General features: G+C 33.5%; 1 protein-coding gene across 6 annotated transcripts in view; it reads left to right on the top strand.

The window, feature by feature from the left end:
* Cd36 (CD36 molecule (CD36 blood group)) overlaps positions 1–20,341 on the top strand; it is a 76,539-nt gene that overhangs the window by 43,181 nt on the left and 13,017 nt on the right. For 3 of the 6 annotated variants that reach the window (XM_074064884.1, XM_074064882.1, XM_074064881.1), the window contains 5 exons: positions 7,177–7,266; positions 7,749–7,976; positions 15,613–15,773; positions 19,213–19,360; positions 19,778–19,957. In XM_074064884.1, coding sequence (XP_073920985.1) covers positions 7,857–7,976; positions 15,613–15,773; positions 19,213–19,360; positions 19,778–19,957 — 609 coding nt within the window. In that variant the 5' untranslated portion in view covers positions 7,177–7,266; positions 7,749–7,856. Of the gene's footprint in view, positions 1–7,172; positions 7,267–7,748; positions 7,977–15,612; positions 15,774–19,212; positions 19,361–19,777; positions 19,958–20,341 lie in introns of all 6 variants that reach the window. The other 3 variants (XM_020178636.2, XM_020178635.2, XM_074064883.1) reach the window with 1 other exon arrangement.

Raw genomic sequence — 20,341 nt, 5'->3', positions numbered from 1 at the left:
GACTCTAGATAATCCTATTTAAGTCAATACAACTAAAAGGAATTATTTCAAACCCATAGGAATCCCTAAAAAGCTTGTATGTGTGTGTGTGAGACAGTACTGTAGTTTCAGCTCAGACACTTGCTAGGCAATTGTTCTACCACTTGAGCCATGGCCATAGCCTTTTCTTTTTTGCTTTAGTTATTTTTTAAATAGGGGCTCACATTTATGCCTGGGAAATCCTGAACCACAACCTGCCTATTTATGCTTCCCAGTAGCCAGGATAACAGATAGACACCAACACTCACAGCTTGATTTGTTAAGATGTGTTTTTTCAAACTTTTTGCCTGAGCTGCCCTTGAACCAAGATACTCCTGATTTCCGCCTCACCAGTGGATAAGATTATAGGCATAAGCCACTATGCCTAGCCTTACTGTTTCCTTCTTGAAGGATCTTAAGTGTAATATGTGAAGTCCAATGTATTTACTTGACTGACTTAAGATCATCGCCAAAACATTTTTACATTGCAATATTTGATAACTATAATTTAGTGAAGTTATTGTCTTATACTACAGATATTTGCACAGTCTTCTACTTTTATTTGCATATATACTATTGAGATGCAAATGTACATCTATCTCAAAGGATAGTGATGATTTCATTAAGATAAAATGTTGCCTAATACCAGTCTTTAAGTTTTTCTGTAAAACCCTTGAGTTCTGTGGGGATGGCTCAGAGTCCTGTGAGATATGATTAAAAGGGGTAGCTAACAGCTTTTCTTTGAACTGTCTTTATCCATTGAGATTTTGCTTAAAATTTAACTTGAAAGAATAGACTTCTGCCTCTAAACATAAGTCTATAAAACTGACCTAAAATCTTCTGTTTTCACATGATGAAACAACTAGGTTTACAAATCTTTTTTAAAATTTTTATTTATTTTTGTTGTGCTGGATAGGAGTGCATTGTGGCATATACAAGCTTTCTTACAATGTATCAAGTTTATCATTGTTGAGTTCACCCCCTCCACCATTTTTGGAACCAAATCTTGAAAGGGTTTCACATTAATTTGACAGCAATAGCTGTACACATAGTCCCTACCCTCATGAAATATACAGATTTACTAGTCTAATGCTAAAGATACAACACTGACGTAAGTTAACACACATTTGCTAATTAATTAGTGTTATTCAAAAATATTGCTTTATCGTGATATATGCATGTCTGAAATGCCAAGACAAAACCCATTTGGGCTATCAATATGAACTTTTAAAAAATCAGGTATAGGAAGATAAAACCTTCTCAGGGGGTGTATACCACCAGGAGGAGGGAGGATAAGGAAAGGGTGAATGAGGGTGAATATGGCAGATATATTTTGTATTTATACATGAAAACAGAATAATGAAACTTGTTGAAATTGTTCTAAGAAGGAGGGGATAAAGGAAAAGCAAGAATGATGGAGGGGTGAAACTAAGATACGTTGTAAGCACGTATGTAAATATCACAATGTATCCCCTTGTACAACTATTATATGCTAATAATAAAATTAAAATATTGAAAAGAAAATAACTAGGCAAAAAAGAAACATAACTAGGTTTAAATGATTGATTTGTACCATTTCTACTAGCTTGCATTTCAATATGCATCTTACTCATATCTAGGGAATCATGGCTTTGTATACATACATGATAGGGGATAGGGTAAGAGTATGAAATGGAATTTCACAAGTTTTGAAAGCTATTGTTCTCATATTCAAACTTTAACTGAATTAATCACCACCAGGAGTTCCACAAGTTGGGCATTATGGACTTTATCTTTTAGGTAAGGGAGACTTTGTATCAAAAGAATGACATTGTTTGACTAGTGGAAAACAGGTCTGTGGTCTGGCTTTCTATCTTAAGAAAAAGTGTGAGGAAAGCTTACAGATATAACAGGGAATTTTAGATACCCAGTGAACAGCAAAAAGTTGTCATGCAGGTCCTGACATTCATTTCTGGTATAATAAGTGCCCTGGATGACTGAAACTTTTCCAAATTTCATTGTACACATTTTAACAAATGTTACCTCTGGGCCATGCCTTTTCTGGGTGGGGCTTCCCAGGGAACACAACTTTAACCACACATAGGGATAATTAGAGAATCTCTGGGGATTTGCTTTGATGTTTGGCCTATTGCTGGAGAGGCTACTTACAGCCTGCCACAGGCTCTCCTCAGTCTTGTCTCTACCAGTTTCCCAATATAGTGGAAGGGCATTATTACTTAAAAGTTCATTATAAAAACACTCTGAAAATCTGACAGCAAGAAAAAGAAAAGTCTATTTTTCCTGCTCCTTTCAATGACAGCCCACAGGAAATAGAATCCACTCATGAGTTCTACAAAAGGAATCCATTTGTAATCTGTAAACTAGATAGGAGTTAGCTGATTTACCTAGAAGAGTCAGGAGATGTGTGATTAGTGACATCTTAAAACATGCCGTTCTGGGGGGTTGGTAAGGAAAGGGGCGGGGGGAAGGGAGGAGAAATGACCCAAACATTGTATGCACATATAAATAAAAGAAAAAAGCATGCACACACACACACACAAAACCACACCCCTCTATTTTCTCTTCCTGTTTTACATAAGTTTAATTGCATCTGATTATTCTTTATCTACTAAATTTGAGTGCTTTAAGGCAGAAGTAAATTATTATAGATATCAATATCTTGTCCTCTTCTTACAAAGGGCAAATAATTAGTAAAAAATAACATTTAATCTAAAATTAGCAAATGAAATTAATTGCCTATTTTAAAATGTAAGGAGCTGTATTAAGGAAACTGAGAGTGCTAGGCCCAAATTTTGTATGCTTTAATAGATAAAATTAATGGAAAAGTAGAGACAGACTATACTTTTTGTCTGTAGATAAAGATGGGTGGAAAAGCTGTTGCACAGAATGTGCTATGTAACCTGAACTCTTATATACTCAGTGCATGTCTTACATATTATATTTTGTCCTCTTGCTTCAAGTAAATAAAACGAATTATTTTTTGTAGTATTCAATCTAAGGATAAAGTATGATTATACCAGCAATACTTCATGACACATGGCGTCAAGTCACAGGGGTGTTAATAAATAAACCCACGTAAACTTAAGTATCTTTCCTGTTTTTAGGAGCAAAAAATCCAAGACTCTTATACCAAGATAATAAAAGTGACTCAATCAACTTAAAATCTCATCAAGTAGACACGTTTAATCTCTCCTCTCTCTCAAGCCAGTGTATGGTTGAAATAATGTTAGATTAATATGTGTATCTTTGCTTATGTATCATCTAAGCTAATGTTAGATTAAAAAGTTATGTAGCATATGATTCAATATTTGCATTATTTGATACTTCTGTTTTCTAATGAACTTGACTCAACAGCTGTGGGATATGTGCACTATCTCACTTCAGCTTTAGAGTGAAAGCACACACAGCCCAGACAGTACCCAGTTCTGTCCAGTGCTCAACATACCTGGACTTTGAGTCCACAGTGGTCACAAGGATTAGTTCCCAGGAATTGAGAGTGGGTGCTGACCCTTGGATTCTCCCATAGATACTCTTTGCTCCTTACAAAACTCTACCATAATACTTGAGGTACTTTGATAAAGAGGAGTAATTTTGATAGATCCATGGCTATGTCTTGGCAGAGAATCTAAACAGGGCAAATACATGCATACATTATCTATTTTAGCAGCAATAGAATGGTAATTTTTAAATCATTTCATTTTCCATATTTCAGAGTTGTGTTATTAATATTGAATGAGTGAATAATTCTTAATGAAGTCTATATAGAACATATAATAACTTTGTAAAAGAAATGAGTCAGTCTTGGAGTTACGTATGTTCTTTCCTAGAGTTTCATTGTATAATGAAATTGGACACAGGATTTCTGACTGTTTTTTAATGGGTTTACAAAGTCATAGGTCCTACAGAGTTTCTCCTAAAATGAGAAAGAAGAGTGTCAGGCAGGAGTAGATAGTTAGGAATGAGAGTCTCTGGGTTATCACTACTGCGGTGTGATGATAATCACTGGGCCTGGTGAGCCTCCCATGCAAGAATTGAGTTCAGTTACTTATATTAAAAACTGCTGATTTGTCAGCCACAGTGGCACACATCTCTAATCCCAACACTCAGAAGGCTGAGACAGGGAGATCCTGAGTTCAAGGCCAGGATCTACATAGCAAGACCTTAACTAAAACTAAAACAACAACCAAATTTCTGATCTCATCTTAGATATCATTTTAACAGAAAAAACTGAAAGGTATATAGAGAGATTAAGAGATTTGCCCATTGTCTTTGGCAATGAGTCAAACTTTGGTTTAATTTCCAGTTTCCTAATCTCAATTGCACAGATTGGATCCCTGTGTTTTGATTGCTACTTGAAGGTAACTTGCAGGTTTGATTATTGGTTCACAGCATACAGAACCCAGAATTTTATCTTCTACTTAGCCATTGGTATAGTTGCTTCAAAGATTATGTTTCAAGAAAAGTTTAAGGTGTTTTATAATTATGCTTTGCAAAGAAACCTCTACTTGATAATATTCAGTCTTTATCAGCCTTAAATAACTGGCTCCATTGTTTTATGACAATTGGCAAAAGCCATAGGTGGTGGAGTGTGACATGAATTCAAAGGGCAAGGAAAGATCTTCTTCATACTCCATCCCCAAATAATTAATAGAAACCAGCCCCATGTGCCCAATGAAACATAAAATTCCACAGTAAAATTGCACCACTTGTTTTGGCTTACATGTTTTCCTTTCATTTGCAACACTAGAAAACTTGTGTGGTCTTGGTGCTAATGAATTTGTCAATTCCTATGAGTTACAGTGGAACTATCTTAGGTAGAAGGGCATAGGTAGAAGGAACTTTCAAGGAATAAGAAAGAGTAAATAAATAAAATTACCCAGAATTATACCACTTATGCCCCTCTATTTGGGGAAGATATTACAATATCTTCTTAATGCAAGTAATGTTTTTGAAAAACTTAAAGTGTAGATAGATACTAATAAAATCATAAGAGTGATAGTTGTGTTACCAAAAGCTGTGGAGGGAAAGCCTGAGATTGTGACAAACATCATTTTTATTGTTACCCTTAGAGTGTGGACAACAGTTTTCTCAGTGTGCTTCACATTTGTCTGCAGTCTCCATTCTGCTAGCATTTATATTTTTATTGGCTATGAACATTTTGAAGTAAGGAATATTTATTTATGAGCTACAAAACTAGTAACAGGTCAACCCCATTACAAAACATGCCATTATAATAAGAATATTTCAAATGAATGTGTTTTCAAATACTGATGAGAATTGACACTTTTCATTTTACATTTTCATTTTATTATAACAAGATCCATTCATTCCCTAAATTGTTTCCTTCCAATCTTAATGTGATGATAATATACTACATAGAGATACCATAAATAGAACTGGTGAGGTGAAATACATAGTAGCACAAACTAGTCGGTTTTAATAGAATTTGCATGAATCTTTGCAAAGGAAAATATGAATAATATTACAGTTAGATATATAAAAAATTCTTTTTTTTTTCATTTTTCTTTTATTATTCATATGTGCATACAAGGCTTGGTTCATTTCTCCCCCCTGCCCCCACCCCCTCCCTTACCACCCACTCTGCCCCCTCCCTCTCCCCCCCTCAATACCCAGCAGAAACTATTTTGCCCTTATTTCTAATTTTGTTGTAGAGAGAGTATAAGCAATAATAGGAAGGAACAAGGGTTTTTGCTGGTTGAGATAAGGATAGCTATACAGGGCATTGACTCACATTGATTTCCTGTGCGTGGGTGTTACCTTCTAGGTTAATTCTTTTTGATCTAACCTTTTCTCTAGTACCTGTTCCCCTTTTCCTATTGGCCTCAGTTGCTTTAAGGTATCTGCTTTAGTTTCTCTGCGTTAAGGGCAACAAATGCTAGCTAGGTTTTTCTAACCTCACTCAGAATGATGTTCTCCAATTCCATCCATTTACCAGCAAATGATAACATTTCGTTCTTCTTCATTGCTGCATAAAATTCCATTGTGTATAGATACCACATTTTCTTAACCCATTTGTCAGTGGTGGGGCATCTTGGCTGTTTCCATAACTTGGCTATTGTGAATAGTGCCGCAATAAACATGGGTGTGCAGGTGCCTCTGGAGTAACAGTCTTTTGGGTATATCCCCAAGAGTGGTATTGCTGGATCAAATGGTAGATCGATGTCCAGCTTTTTAAGTAGCCTCCAAATTTTTTTCCAGAGTGGATGTACTAGTCTACATTCCCACCAACAGTGTAAGAGGGTTCCTTTTTCCCCGCATCCTCGCCAACACCTGTTGTTGGTGGTGTTGCTGATGATGGCTATTCTAACAGGGGTGAGGTGGAATCTTAGCGTGGTTTTAATTTGCATTTCCTTTATTGCTAGACATGGTGAGCATTTTTTCATGTGTTTTCTGGCCATTTGAATTTCTTCTTTTGAGAAAGTTCTGTTTAGTTCACGTGCCCATTTCTTTATTGGTTCATTAGTTTTGGGAGAATTTCGTTTTTTAAGTTCCCTGTATATTCTGGTTATCAGTCCTTTGTCTGATGTATAGTTGGCAAATATTTTCTCCCACTCTGTGAGTGTTCTCTTCAGATTAGAGACCATTTCTTTTGATGAACAGAAGCTTTTTAGTTTTATGAGGTCCCATTTATCTATGCTATCTCTTAGTTGCTGTGCTGCTGGGGTTTCATTGAGAAAGTTCTTACCTATACCTACTAACTCCAGAGTATTTCCTACTCTTTCTTGTATCAACTTAAGAGTTTGGGGTCTGATATTAAGATCCTTGATCCATTTTGAGTTAATCTTGGTATAGGGTGATATACATGGATCTAGATATAAAAAATTCTTTGAGACTGATAAAAAAGCAATCCCTATTATTAAAACGTGATGTCCTCTACAATTTTTTTCTTCAAATTCTTTATATCCATAGTCTATTTTGAAGTAATTGTTAACAATGAAATTAAAAATACACTTCTTCAAAATAATTTAGTACTTTCCACACTGTCACTAAGGGAAATATTTCAGACATATTCATGAAAAATGGAATTTTCTTTTTAATAGTTACTACAATTATAGTTATATTAAAGCATACCCTAGCATTAACTTTTTGACAATGTATTTTCCCTACTTACCCATGCTTTCTTGTTTCAACAGGTAGCTTACAAGTGATTCAAAGTACTGATTCTTTCTGAGACTCATCAGTTTATTTTTTATAAAAGCCATAACTTGCTGTTTGCTCGTGAATAAGGTATAGTGAGAACATCATTTGTTACCTTATTGGCTTAGCATTTAGAGAAGATATCAGCTCAGCCACATTCAGTTTGCCGGAGAACTCTTGGCCTTGTGTTGGTGGTTGTGTTTGGGTGGAGATGCCAGATAGGGAGTGAGGATTCATTAAAGCATCCAGGGAGGAGGGACGGTTGAGGAGGACAAGAGTATGTAATCATGGTTCTCCTAAGATAAGACTTCAATATGTTAATCATCCATAGGAAAAAACTGAAAAAAAAAAACTTGCAGAAACACTCTGTCTCATTTCTGCCTCTGATAGGTTCTTAGGAGCAAGAGAAGAGAGAAAGACCTAGAAAGCCAGTTCAGTAAAACAAAAAGAAAAACATTTGTTTATTTAAAGCTGGCAAAAAATCAGGTGTTTCCGTGGCGTGTTTTCTCTGTACTTTGATCTTTTTGTACTGATATTTAAGCTGCTGTTTTATGATCTCTTTCTAATGATAGAAACAGCTCACCCAGAAAACACCTCAATCATAGTTGGAAGTTTGAGAAAAAAAAAAAACAGAAGAAAAAACAGGTGCTTAACCTTGATTTGTCTCCTGTACAAGAGAAATGGGCTGCGATCGGAACTGTGGCCTCATCGCTGGGGCTGTCATTGGTGCAGTCTTGGCTGTGTTTGGAGGTATTCTAATGCCAGTTGGAGATATGCTTATTGAAAAGACAATTAAAAAGGTAAAAGTAATATAAAAAAATACCTTTTGCCACTCTGACTCATTCTATCTTCTGTCTTTTTTTACTTTGAGTGCCTGAATTATGCTTTGTGGTAATTTTGTATGTTCCATGTGGTCATTGTGAATCAGTACAGTAATTCTACATGATGAGGTGACTATGTGTGAAATGTTACAAGCATAATGAAGACACAACCTGAATACATTGCTTTCTTAAATATAAAAAGCAACGTATAAATACGTGGGTTAGTAGAAATAATTGCCTTTAATTATGTCCAGAGAGTTTGTCACCATGCTTTTGAATAGAAATGATATACATATTTTGTAAGGAAAAAATGTATGAAAATTGTTGCACTTTGGTTAATACTGAGAAAAATAGAATCACATATATATGTGTGTGTACACATAACATATATCTATATATATATATAATTTCAAACATTGTGTTCAATATTTAAGCAGAAATTTTTGGTAAACTGTTCTTTCTAATTACCTCATAACATTTCCTATGTACAAAGTTTTGTATTTGATTCAGAAATTACCTCAGAAAATACCTCAGGAATATATTGTGTAGGACGCATAAGAGTATACATCCATAAATTGACTTTAGTTTTAGACAGGATTTGCACAGCAATCAACTGTCACTCTAGTTCATCCTAACTAGTCTCACACTCACCAGGAATTTTAGTTCCGGGAAGACAGAATGAAAGCAGATCTCTGAAGTCCTAAATGTGGGGTGGCAAATTCAAATGGCTTCATGAGTTTGGAGAAAAGGGTTAAAAAAGAAATTAAGCTGCCAAAGACAAGGTGAAATAAAGAACAAGAACCACTGTGAACTTGAGTGTTTCTGTCCTGGCCAAAGGCATGTGTGCACACTTTTTTAAAAAGCCTAATGCTAGCCAAGTAAAACTTAACTGAGCACTGGCTTTGGCAGTCAGATTGGTTATGATTCCAGTGAGCTAGGCAGAGGGTACATGTGCACAGTGGAGAACCTGACAAACGTGTTAGACCTGTCAATTCAGACTGAAATTGCTGTTATTACCAAGACCTTTATCTCTCTCAACAGTTCTTCTGTGCTTGGCAAGCTGATTTTCCTAGGAATGTAAACAAATACCCGGTCATTGTACTAAAGCATTGACTTAATTGACAAATTACTAGGAAGAGCTGATTTCAAATGTGACTAATGAGGACAAGAAATTGCCACTTTCCACTTTTTTTCTCTTTAGTTAAAAATGTTAAAGGTTTTAAAGTTATAAGAAACCTCTCAGCATATAATTGTATCTGTTGTCTTACTATACACATAGAGCACTTACATAATAATTCCTATATTTGCATGCTATATTTTCTCAATAACACTACAAATGACTATTTGTAACATACTGCAGATCTTCAACCTCTTGTGTTTAGGCCTAAAAATATATTGTGTATTATATAATTAAATAGTGTATTATATTGATTAATATATGTATAATATTAATTAAATAATTAATTATTGTATTATAAATATATATGGTATAGTATTTTAAATTCAGCCATATCCACTTTCCTGGAATTCCCAGTTTTCTAGATAGTAATTTTGATGTAAACCAATAAAGATCGACAGGTTATGGTGCGGTGAGTCTTGTCTACTAGTGTGAGACAGAATTGCTATTGCTCCAATATACTTGGTACTCTATTGTCTGTGGTTCCCACCTGGATCTTCTGCAGAGACAGGGACAGACTCAGTGTCTGTATGAACACAGAGATTATAATATGCTTTGAAAAAGTCATCTGAATAAAGTTACAATTTCTCAGGACATAGCCTTTTAGATTGACTATTTTTCTTATATATTTTTAATGATCAATAGCTGAGCATTAAGCATCTAATTTTTTCTTCTTTATGTAACAAAGTAGTGCCTGTATTATATTCTAAGCTTATGATAGTTAATCATGAGAAGAGAGTTTCAAGGCATCAAAATGTGATTTTTCTGTAACAATTAAGGTGGGGTAAAATAAATTTTCATCTCAAAAAGTTTAAGATATAACTAGGGAAAAGTATATCTTATAGAAAAAAATAACAGATACTTCAGAGATTCTAGAATTGAATTGTGTATAATTTGGAAAAATAAATGCTATTTAGAAAGAGAAATCTCTCAGAGTATTTATGAAGCTTCAGGATGGTGAGATTTGAAGATGAATTTTGAAGAAATATAGAATTTTGAAAGGATTGCAGTTAGATATCAAAGGTCTAATTAAAAGCATGGAAAAAGCTATAGTCAACTAAATGTAGTGAAGAAGGGAATAAGATAGAGAATGTGACAATAATACTGAATTAACAAGAGTGATAATTAGAAAAGATGGAGTTAGTTTTAAGAAGTTTTAAAGATCAAATGGAAGAATGTTTAATTGATGATATAGTACAAAATAGTAATTGTTTTATGTCTTTCAGTAAGATGTGGCAAAACCCTGCACTTAGAGATTGGTATTATCAAATGGCTAGCATTTATTTAGTGCTTACTAAGAGCTTCCTAAATAAAAATACATTCAATCTTCAAAATTATGAGAAGATGAAATTTTTAGGGAATTGTGGCAGAAGGATAAGGAGAGAAAAAAATCTTTGACTCATTTTGTAAGCATATGACCTTAAAGCACTTGCCAATTCAACTAATCAATAGGAAAAGGAGTCAAACATCCGAAGGTAGAGAGTAGGTAACACATAGTCCTCTACGCTGTTCCTTTGCAACAGAAAGGGTTAGAAAATGAGGAGACCAAAGACAGGAAAACCAGATAAAACTGTAGGAGGTGACCACTTTTAAGGAGAATTCAATATTCCCTTTTAGAAAAGTCTTTGTACAATTGTCATATAATATACCAAGAGAATTCGGATCTAATGTATTGAAGTGCACAGAAAAAAACTGATGGATGATAGGATGCAGTGAAATTTTGGATTCAGAGAATGAATATCAGGAAGCAGTTACAAAAAATAACAAACCATAAGATATCCAGCTGAGTTACTGTTAGAAACATGTATCTGAGAAAGCGAAAGGGAGATTTTATAAGTACATTAATATGAACATCAGTCGGTGTTTCAGAGCTCAGATAAACTTGATCATTGTGAGAGAATTCAACAAACCCTTGGCTATCTAGAGAGTTCAAACAGCAGAAAGATTACTGTAAGGATTTGTATACTGTCAGAGGCAGAACGCCAAAAACAAAAAATGAAAATAAATTAGTTCACATGAAAGAAAAGAAGGAAGCAAAGAGTAATTTCTTAGAGGTTAATAAGAAACCAGAAATCAAGAAGAATAACATGTTTTCTGGATGATGAAAGTTGAGGAAATAATGATTAGAACATATTCAGTAATGCTTTTGAAATAACAAGGGTATAAAATTAAAAATATATTTTTTCTTGATTGTGAAATGAATATTATCTGTGAATCTTTTATAAGACAAAAGGGGGCAATATGCATTCAGACTCAAGAAGGAGAGGTCTGAAATTGAAATTAGAGAAAAGATTATATACTACTACATCTCCGTAGAGCAAGACACATCAACTCACCATCAGAATCCCTCCAGTGTCCATTCAAGACTAAGCATCATTTAAGGTTGTGTCAGTTTTAATTACCTCAGTAATCTACAGGACTGGGTGTGTGGTGGGATACTCAGTGGTTGATAGATGCTTAGCTTGCTCAAGGTCCTGGATCCTATCCACATCACCAAGAAAAAAATAGTTAAGAATTTTCCTTTGTTTAAATAAGACTTTCTTTTTCTTTTTCAGTTTCCAAAACTGTATTTAAAATGATACTGGTATATAGTAGGAGTCAAGTCCCTGAGTTATGTGTCTACCTCAGAACCATTCAGGGCACTGCTATTATTTTATAGGAATATAGAGTTGGGTACATGTGAATTCTTAAAACTCGTTGAATATTACTTCTTTTAATTTAGTAATAGCTAATTGAAAAAACTACTGCTTATATACGAATGTAAATTGTTTTGTTTTCCCCCCCTGTACTGGGGTTTGAACTTAGGGTTGTATCGGTTGATAGACAGGTCCTGTACAGCTTGAGCCATGCTTCCAGGCCTGTTTCCTCTGATTATTTTTGATACAAGGTCTCACTTTTTACCCAGGCCAACCTGGACTGAAATCCTCCTATTTTAAGCTTCTGCCATTATTGGGATGACAGGTGCATGCCACCATGCTGATCTATTGGTTGAGATGGAATCTCACTACCTTTTTGCTTGGGTTGGCCTCAAACCATGGTCCTCCAGATATCAGCCTCCGACATGCAAAACTAATTTTGAATAAAATACTTAAAATGCTTAATTGAAAAAAATCAGAAAAATCATCTCACTTACAAAGTGTAGAGTGAGGCACTTTGTTACTTTCCAATTCTAAAAGATAACAGACACCTTTGTGCCATTATTTGAAATGGTTTAAAATAGTCTAGAAATTTTACTTCTAATATTTTTTATTTTTGCTGTTTCTTTCCAAAGAATTTTTCTGGAGACTTCACACCTTTTTTAAGATTATGACTAAAATCATTCTTACCAGTATTATTTAGCACGATTCCTAATAGATTTGTGTAGAGCTAGCAGATTTCTGTAATCTTCCTAGAAAGACTAAAAGTCAATAGCATGAGGTACCATGAATGAACAAACTACCAAAGCACTTTAAAAGGTCAAAGTTCTGCCACCATTTGCAAAAGATAATTTAATCTTTGATATTGTTTACATCACTTGATAGAAAGCTTAGTAAATATTTTATAGTGTAGGTTACCTTAAATAAATTCCAATTTCCCTATTAAATTGACTATAGAACACCAAAATGAGATTAAAGGTTTGATTTTGGCTATCAAAAAAGATTAAAATTCAATTATTTCATCATATTATTTATTCATTCAATTATACTATTATTTCCTTCCCCATTTTTGAAAAGAATATTCCTTTAGTAGCTGGTAAAAAAAATGCTTTTAGACAAGGCAAATTGAAGTGACAATTACTTTAACAATTAATAATAATTTAATCAAATCATATTTATTAAAATGTTTAACTTTGGAATCAATAGTTCATATTTTAATAATAGAAGTTAGTTTTTATGATAATTTAATATATAATTTTGGTACTTCCAGACATAATAAAATAATTTGATTTTTTTTTCTAATGTCTACCAAGCTAAAAAAGAAATGTTTAAACTGTTAGTTGCTAAAGATGATAGAATGTTTTTATCTTTAATGACATAAGATGAGAACAAGAAGCAATGTAAAAATTTTTTTAATTGAAAAAACAATAGAGCTGGGCATGGTGGTTCACACCTGTAATCCCAGGGTTTGGGAAGCTATGACTGGAGAATCAGGAGTTCAAGGTCAGCCTGGGTTACAAACAAAACAAAAATTCCAATATTAAAATGAATTAAACTACAAATATTTCCGTTTTCCACCGAGCTATAAAAACATGTCACTTAAAAACAATGTTTTAAGAAATAGCAATAAAGCATATATAGTTTTCTTCCTCCAGCCCATTTTAACATCACCGTAGTTTACTTGTCATACTAAATACAAAATCTTCCATTTTAGACTTTACATAAATTCTGGAAGGCTGATTTGTATATGAGCCAGAATTATTACTTATTGTTTCACCAAATTTTACTTGGGGTTTTAATTAATGATAATCTAATACTAAAGCCATTTTTTGGTTCTCAGAACATCTGTCACTAATATGCTAACTCATCTTCTTTCAGCATATACACATAATGCACAAATGTGAAAATTTTTTTTAAAGAAGGGAAAATTTTTCTGTTTAAGACCAGTTATGAGTAAATTGTAATAGAGTTTATAAAGAGTGGAAAAGATGTGCATAACACTAATAGTTAACACTTATTGAGCATCTGCTGTGTACTGACACTCTTCTATGTACCTACATTTTGTGTGTGTGTGTGTATTCTCCCTTCAGAGTCTCTCAAAATTGGGTAAATTAATGCAGGTTTCAGCTTCAACATTTACTAACACCTCTACCTTTAGAAGAATGTCATAATTTATGTAATTTTGTCTTAATATTCAGTTTGTAATTGCGGGCATAAGCCTTCTGGGGAATAAATTTGGGAGTTTTTCAAGGACAATTTGTTGTAAAAAAAAAAAAGAGAGAGAGAGATTCAAATGTCACTTTAGCAGCACTTGTTCCCAGTGTGTATTGCAACAGCATAGGATTTTGTAATTGTATTTTAGCTGGATGCCCAGATCCTGTCTAAGGAAATCACTTATTCTCTGCATTAAGCAATATAATATCCTGAAAATCTGAAACTTTTTTTTTTACCTCAATCAACTAAGTACAGGGGGTGATTTTTTTTTTTTAAATAAAGCCAGTAATAGCATGACATAAAAGGACTAGAATAAGGGTCAGAGGGAAGGGTTTTCCTCATGGCTATGCAATTTGCCTGGGTTTCACCTAAGCCAGTCACCTGGTTTCTTAGAGTTTAGTGCGCTCTACTGTGATCATTAATGTTCACTGTCCTTTCCTGACCCATCATAAATTGATGCTTCCAGGTAAAGGGAAAAAGTAGGTCAGATTGTTCCTGAATTCATGAGTCTCTTCAGGCTTATTTTCTGTGAAATCACTTTCTTCTACACTAAGATAAGTTGGAGCTCTTGAACCAGGGCATTCTTCACAAAGCATTTAATTTGAAATACTATGAGATATAAAATCTCCTTTGTTTGCACTAGTTACTATAGCTTCATAGACTACCTGCTGAGAGAGGAAAACCTGAGGCAGAAAATTGAGAGAGCATCTAAGGTAACTTCCTTATCATGTGGATCATGAAATGAATTCTGAGGGGTTCGATGACTTTCCGCTTGGCCCCAAAGCTCCTGAATAAAGAACCAGATTTCTAATGTAAGGTGATTAAAGTGTGTCAGTGGCGTATTTTCTATTTGTCTATTTTCAGTACAAAGGGCACCCATGATTTTTAATGGATTTCATATACACATATGCACACACAAATAGGGCAGCTTCCTTATCTTGTCATTTTCTTTAAAAACTATTAGCCCCTTAACTATGAATTAGGCTTTATAATTCCCCGAGATGTGGACTAATGACTTTCTGCAAATATATTAAGAATTAGAGAGGCCATATTGAGGGAGATGTTGAAGAGGAAAAATCACGTATCTGTTTCCATCCATAAGCATTTATTTTCTTCATTTAATACATGTTGAGGCATCAACCCTGAATTGTCCAACTTTTGAAGGAAAAGAAAAACTTTTCTGATACTATTCAATTTTTCTCTTGGTTTTTCTGTTTTGCCTCAAGCCAGCTACTTAGGGGCAGAAGAGCCAACATGATAAGAACATTTTGGATCAACTTGAATAAATGTTTTACTAAATTGTGCTATTTATTGACTGTAATGGTTCACCCAAAAGCTTGCCATAAAATCAATAGCCATTGCTTTTGTATTACCACTGATTCTTTTCATAAGGGGCTAATCAAAGGATGTTGTTATAAAATAATGAAAAAAATCTCTGCTTCACGTTCACAACAGAGTTGCAGATGTTCTTGGTATGATATTTTAATGTGGTCCTTTTATTCTGGATGACTAAATGTTACAAGCAAAGTCCTAGAATCATCCGTACATACTAGAAAGAAACAACTCAAACTTGTTTTCTTTTTCATAGGAAGTTGTCCTTGAAGAAGGTACAATTGCTTTTAAAAACTGGGTTAAAACAGGCACAGAAGTTTACAGGCAGTTTTGGATCTTTGATGTGCAAAACCCACAGGAAGTGGTAGAGAACAGCAGCAATATTAAGGTTAAACAAAGAGGTCCTTACACATACAGGTGAGTGAGTTCCCAGAAACGAGTGTCACACTTACCTCAAGCATAAGCCTTCTGAGAAGGCTTCACCTGACCAAAACCATTGTATTGAAATGTATTTATTTTCTTGCCAACAATGTACCATAAATTATTTTTTCCTACCTTGATAGAATCTTAATCTAAGGATATAATAACTATTTGGATTAATGAAAAAAATATATATATTATATATATAATAAATATATATAATTATATATATTATATATAATAAATATAATTATATATATAAATATTATTAGATAGGATATAGAAAAGAAATACAGATTTTATTATAAATGTACTAATATCAAATTACTGCCCTGCACTTAAGAATTCAGAGCTGTATTGTTTGGCACTTACGGCATATATTCTCAACTCTGAAATAAGCATTCTGAGCAGGAGGGAAAGGCCTATTCACATTTAACATCTTAAAATTAAGCGCCTACCTTATATCAGTGGTTGTCAAAGCCTGGCTCCTGCACCTCTAGCATTGGAGTCACCGGGAGCCAGTCATTCTCAGATACCAGATGAATCTGAATCTCAGTTTGAAGACCAGTTATGACCTTTAAAAACCTCTGTTTGATTCAGATTTATATTCAGTTTTAAGAATCATAGCACTAAATTGATTTTGCTTAACTGCAGTCTCTGCAAAGAATTTATAGTCTAACCAATTTCCAAGTCATACAGGTATTTAGGTTTATCTAGTAATTTCTGATGTACTGAGACTAAATATACCACACAGTTATCCTACCTAATGGACTCTTAGAAGTAGGAGGAATGATCAATAAGAACATTTTATATTGTAAATAGAAAAACTGACACCAGTGGATGAGGAGTGACTTGTCCATGTTCATACAAATGAAGAGATGGGTAACTCATAGATTTCTGTGTACATTTTCTCCCATTTATATCGTGGAGTATCTTTTTATCCAACTATCAAGTAATTAAAGGGAAGACTTAGGTGCTAAAGTCACTGCTTTAACCAAGGATTAGTATTATATTTATATCTATATGGGAATGTTCTCTCAAGGATAATTACAACTACTTGTATACCATGATCAACTTATATCACAGGATTTTATGTTTGTAAAAATTTTATAATTCAGTCATAATTCTTACATGTTTGGGATATTTTATGATTGTATAATTTTCCATTCTCTCCAAATCATTACTATATTTTTTGATTGACAATTGACACCACAAATTATATATATATATATAAATACATATATAACTATATATAATTATATATAGTTGTGATGATAGCATTTACTACTGTAATACATGATTTATAAACTGGAGAGGATGATGATGCCTATCTTGATTTATCAATTTCCTCCAAGTTTGCCATCTCTGTGCATATGTCAAAGATGGGAAAATATTTTTCTTGATCTTACAGTTCTTATGTCATTAGTAAAAGCTTATATCAGTATCTTGTTCCAGAAGAATATTATAGCTATGATATACATCTACAAAAATCCGGAACTACAGGAAGATGTTTCTTCTCAAACAGAAACACAGGCTTACTTGGCCAATGACTGCTGAACTGAGTTTAATGAAACCTTGATTGACAAGCTAGAGCATGGGTCAAAGCATAAAATTGCCCACATCAAGATCTTAGTTATTTTCTGACCTAGACCAACGCTGTGAATACTGAAATTACTTCATAATATTCTCATATATAACTTACATCATTTTAAAGTTACTTTTGCTTTGGCAGGAGTATGAAGAAAGCAATCTTGGGCAAAATCTAGGACAGATTCTCCCTTGACCCTAGCAGCTAACATTTTCCAAAACTACCAGTTTTTTGCAGTACTGGAGCTTGAACTCAGGGCCTCACATTTGCTAGGTAGGTGGTCTACCACTTGAGCCATCCTGCCAGCCCTAAAAACTACCAGTTTTTGAAACAACCAATTAAATGGTTATATTCTCTTTAAACTTTCTAAAGGCAGAGCTCTGTTTTAAGGATTTTCTCTTAGTGAGTGCCATCTACTGGTATAATGCTGAAAGTACACTGTAAGATAACAAATTTGGTTCAAAATTATTTTTCTAGTGTTTGAATTATCATGTTTACTTAAATGTTCCTAAAACTAGAGTAGCTTGAATTTAAATGTTAATAATATATACTCCAATTTTAAAATACAGTTAATCTAAAGAAAATGCATTATTAGTAATTTACTGTTTTGGGTGCTGTTCCAGATTTTTTATATTTTTATTGTATTAATAATATTATTGTATCATTTATTCTCCTTTTATCATAAATAATAAAACCGGTGAAAGTATATTAGAAATAAAATATTTTTCTAACTTGTTTTAAATCCTCTTTTACAATAATGTGAGGCTTTGATTTACCCATAATGAAATAAGAAAATACTGAAAACTCACTATCTTATGCATTGTTCTTGGGGACTCATCATCCCCACCTTACAAATATTCCTATTTTCTTTATAGCTTAAAGTGTATTTTTACCTAAATTTCAGTCTGATGCTTTTTCAGTCTTTACTTATTCAGCTCACGTGATAGACATTCAAATATATATTAGTGTTATGAATGGTGTATACCTTGTTTCATTTCAGTAAATGTCTTGTACTTGCAAAATATTTTCACCATAATAATCACCTTTCACCCAGTTCCCCAAAGGTACTTTGTACTTTACATCCTAGAGATGTTAAAGTCAGGAGCTTAGAAATACTAAGTATTCAATACATACAGGAAGGAGGGAGAGTTGGTATATAGTCCTTAAAAAGGGAAATCATACTCTCTTACCTCTTGTTCTCATTAAAATACTGAAAAAAAGATGGCAAAGTCAGAGCCACGTACTTTGAGAGTTCTTTTTAGTATAAAAAATGTACTCAATATTCTCCTTCACTTCGTTTGAGTACAGTATGGAGTCCTTTTGCTTTTGAAAGCTTGCTTATTTCAGTGAATTTCTCTCCATTTTTTAACTCTTAGTCTTCAAGCCACAATACGCTCAGATATTTGCATTCCTCCAAATGCATCATGCTCTTGTTTTATTCGCTACTTTGTGTCCTACTTTACCCAAGTAAACTTCTGTTTGAATCTTAACTGCTTGACTCGAATTATTACCCTATTGATCTTGACCCTTACCCCCACCCACTATGACCATCCGAAGCCTGGACTATATCTGTTCTTTGGTTTTGATGGACCCTGTATAAAATTCCATTATAACATACATCTCCTCTGTTATTCTAATTTCCTATTTGCAAGTCTAGGATACTTCTGATTAGTTTGGTAGAGAACTAATTTATTATTTATCATTTTAACCCAATTGCTTCACATAATTCCAGACATAGTCTGTGTGCTTAAATAGTATTTGTTGAGTAAGTAAGTGGCATTTGGTATCTAATGCTTACACGAAACATAGTGTTTGAATTTTGCTTCTGTTTTCTTTTTTTTTTTCCAGAGTTCGTTATCTAGCCAAGGAGAATATAACTCAGGACCCTGAGGACCACACAGTCTCTTTTGTGCAGCCCAATTCTGCCATCTTTGAACCTTCACTATCAGTTGGAACCGAGAATGACACATTCACAGTTCTCAACCTGGCTGTAGCAGTAAGTAGACAAATGATACTTATTTGTTTAAAATACTCCAAAAACCACCATGGTTAATATCATCAGAATTATCAATAGATTTTAGTTGTTTTGCCATTTTTATGAAAGACTGTAACAGTTATTTTGTTATTTGGAAAAATGACAAAATCATAATAACTGAATTAGAAGATCACTTAAAGTACATCATTAAAAAAATAGGGTTTACTTGCAATGTCTTTTTGTGACTGGACATGAGGCAGAGAAATGTGACCATCTAGGGATTAGTCAAATTATACTTTTAGTCTAAACAGAATTTTGCAATAATTTCAAAGATTTATTTAAATTTTTTATTAAACTCAATTCTTGTATTTAATCTTTTTATTTTGTTTAAAAAAAGCTATTGCCTTAGTATCTCAAATGGTTACTTCTTTTTTGTAGGCTGCACCCCATATCTATCAAAATGCATTTGTTCAAGTGGTGCTCAATTCACTTATCAAAAAATCAAAATCTTCTATGTTCCAAACCAGAACTCTGACAGAACTATTATGGGGTTATAAGGATCCATTCCTGAGTTTGGTTCCGTACCCTATTTCTACCACAGTTGGTGTGTTTTATCCTGTAAGTACCAAACGCGAGTGGCCATATTACTCTATTTTAGCAGTAGAAAAACAATGTCATTAGCAAGGCATAGTTTATAATTTACTTTATTAGCTCTATTGTTGATCTGGGAATATTTATCCTAATTCTTTTAACGTCCCCATCTCATATGGTTTCAGCTTTCCTAGTGGGAAAATTTACTTTAATTATTTAGCTAAAATAATTTTAAACTAAGATTTATTACTGATCTTTTTAAATATAAAATTTATATAAAATTAGCTTGTAAGTCTATAAATTCTTGAACACTATTGTCAATTTTGATTTTTCTCTTTTCACAAAATCAAGTTCAATACTATATATTATTTTGTTAAATGTATTCATGTTGTCATTCTTCCTTTTCTAAAC

This window comes from Castor canadensis, chromosome 2 (genome assembly GCF_047511655.1).
Source record: "Castor canadensis chromosome 2, mCasCan1.hap1v2, whole genome shotgun sequence".
Lineage (NCBI taxonomy): Eukaryota > Metazoa > Chordata > Mammalia > Rodentia > Castoridae > Castor > Castor canadensis.
This window is presented reverse-complemented; position numbering and strand designations above follow the sequence as displayed.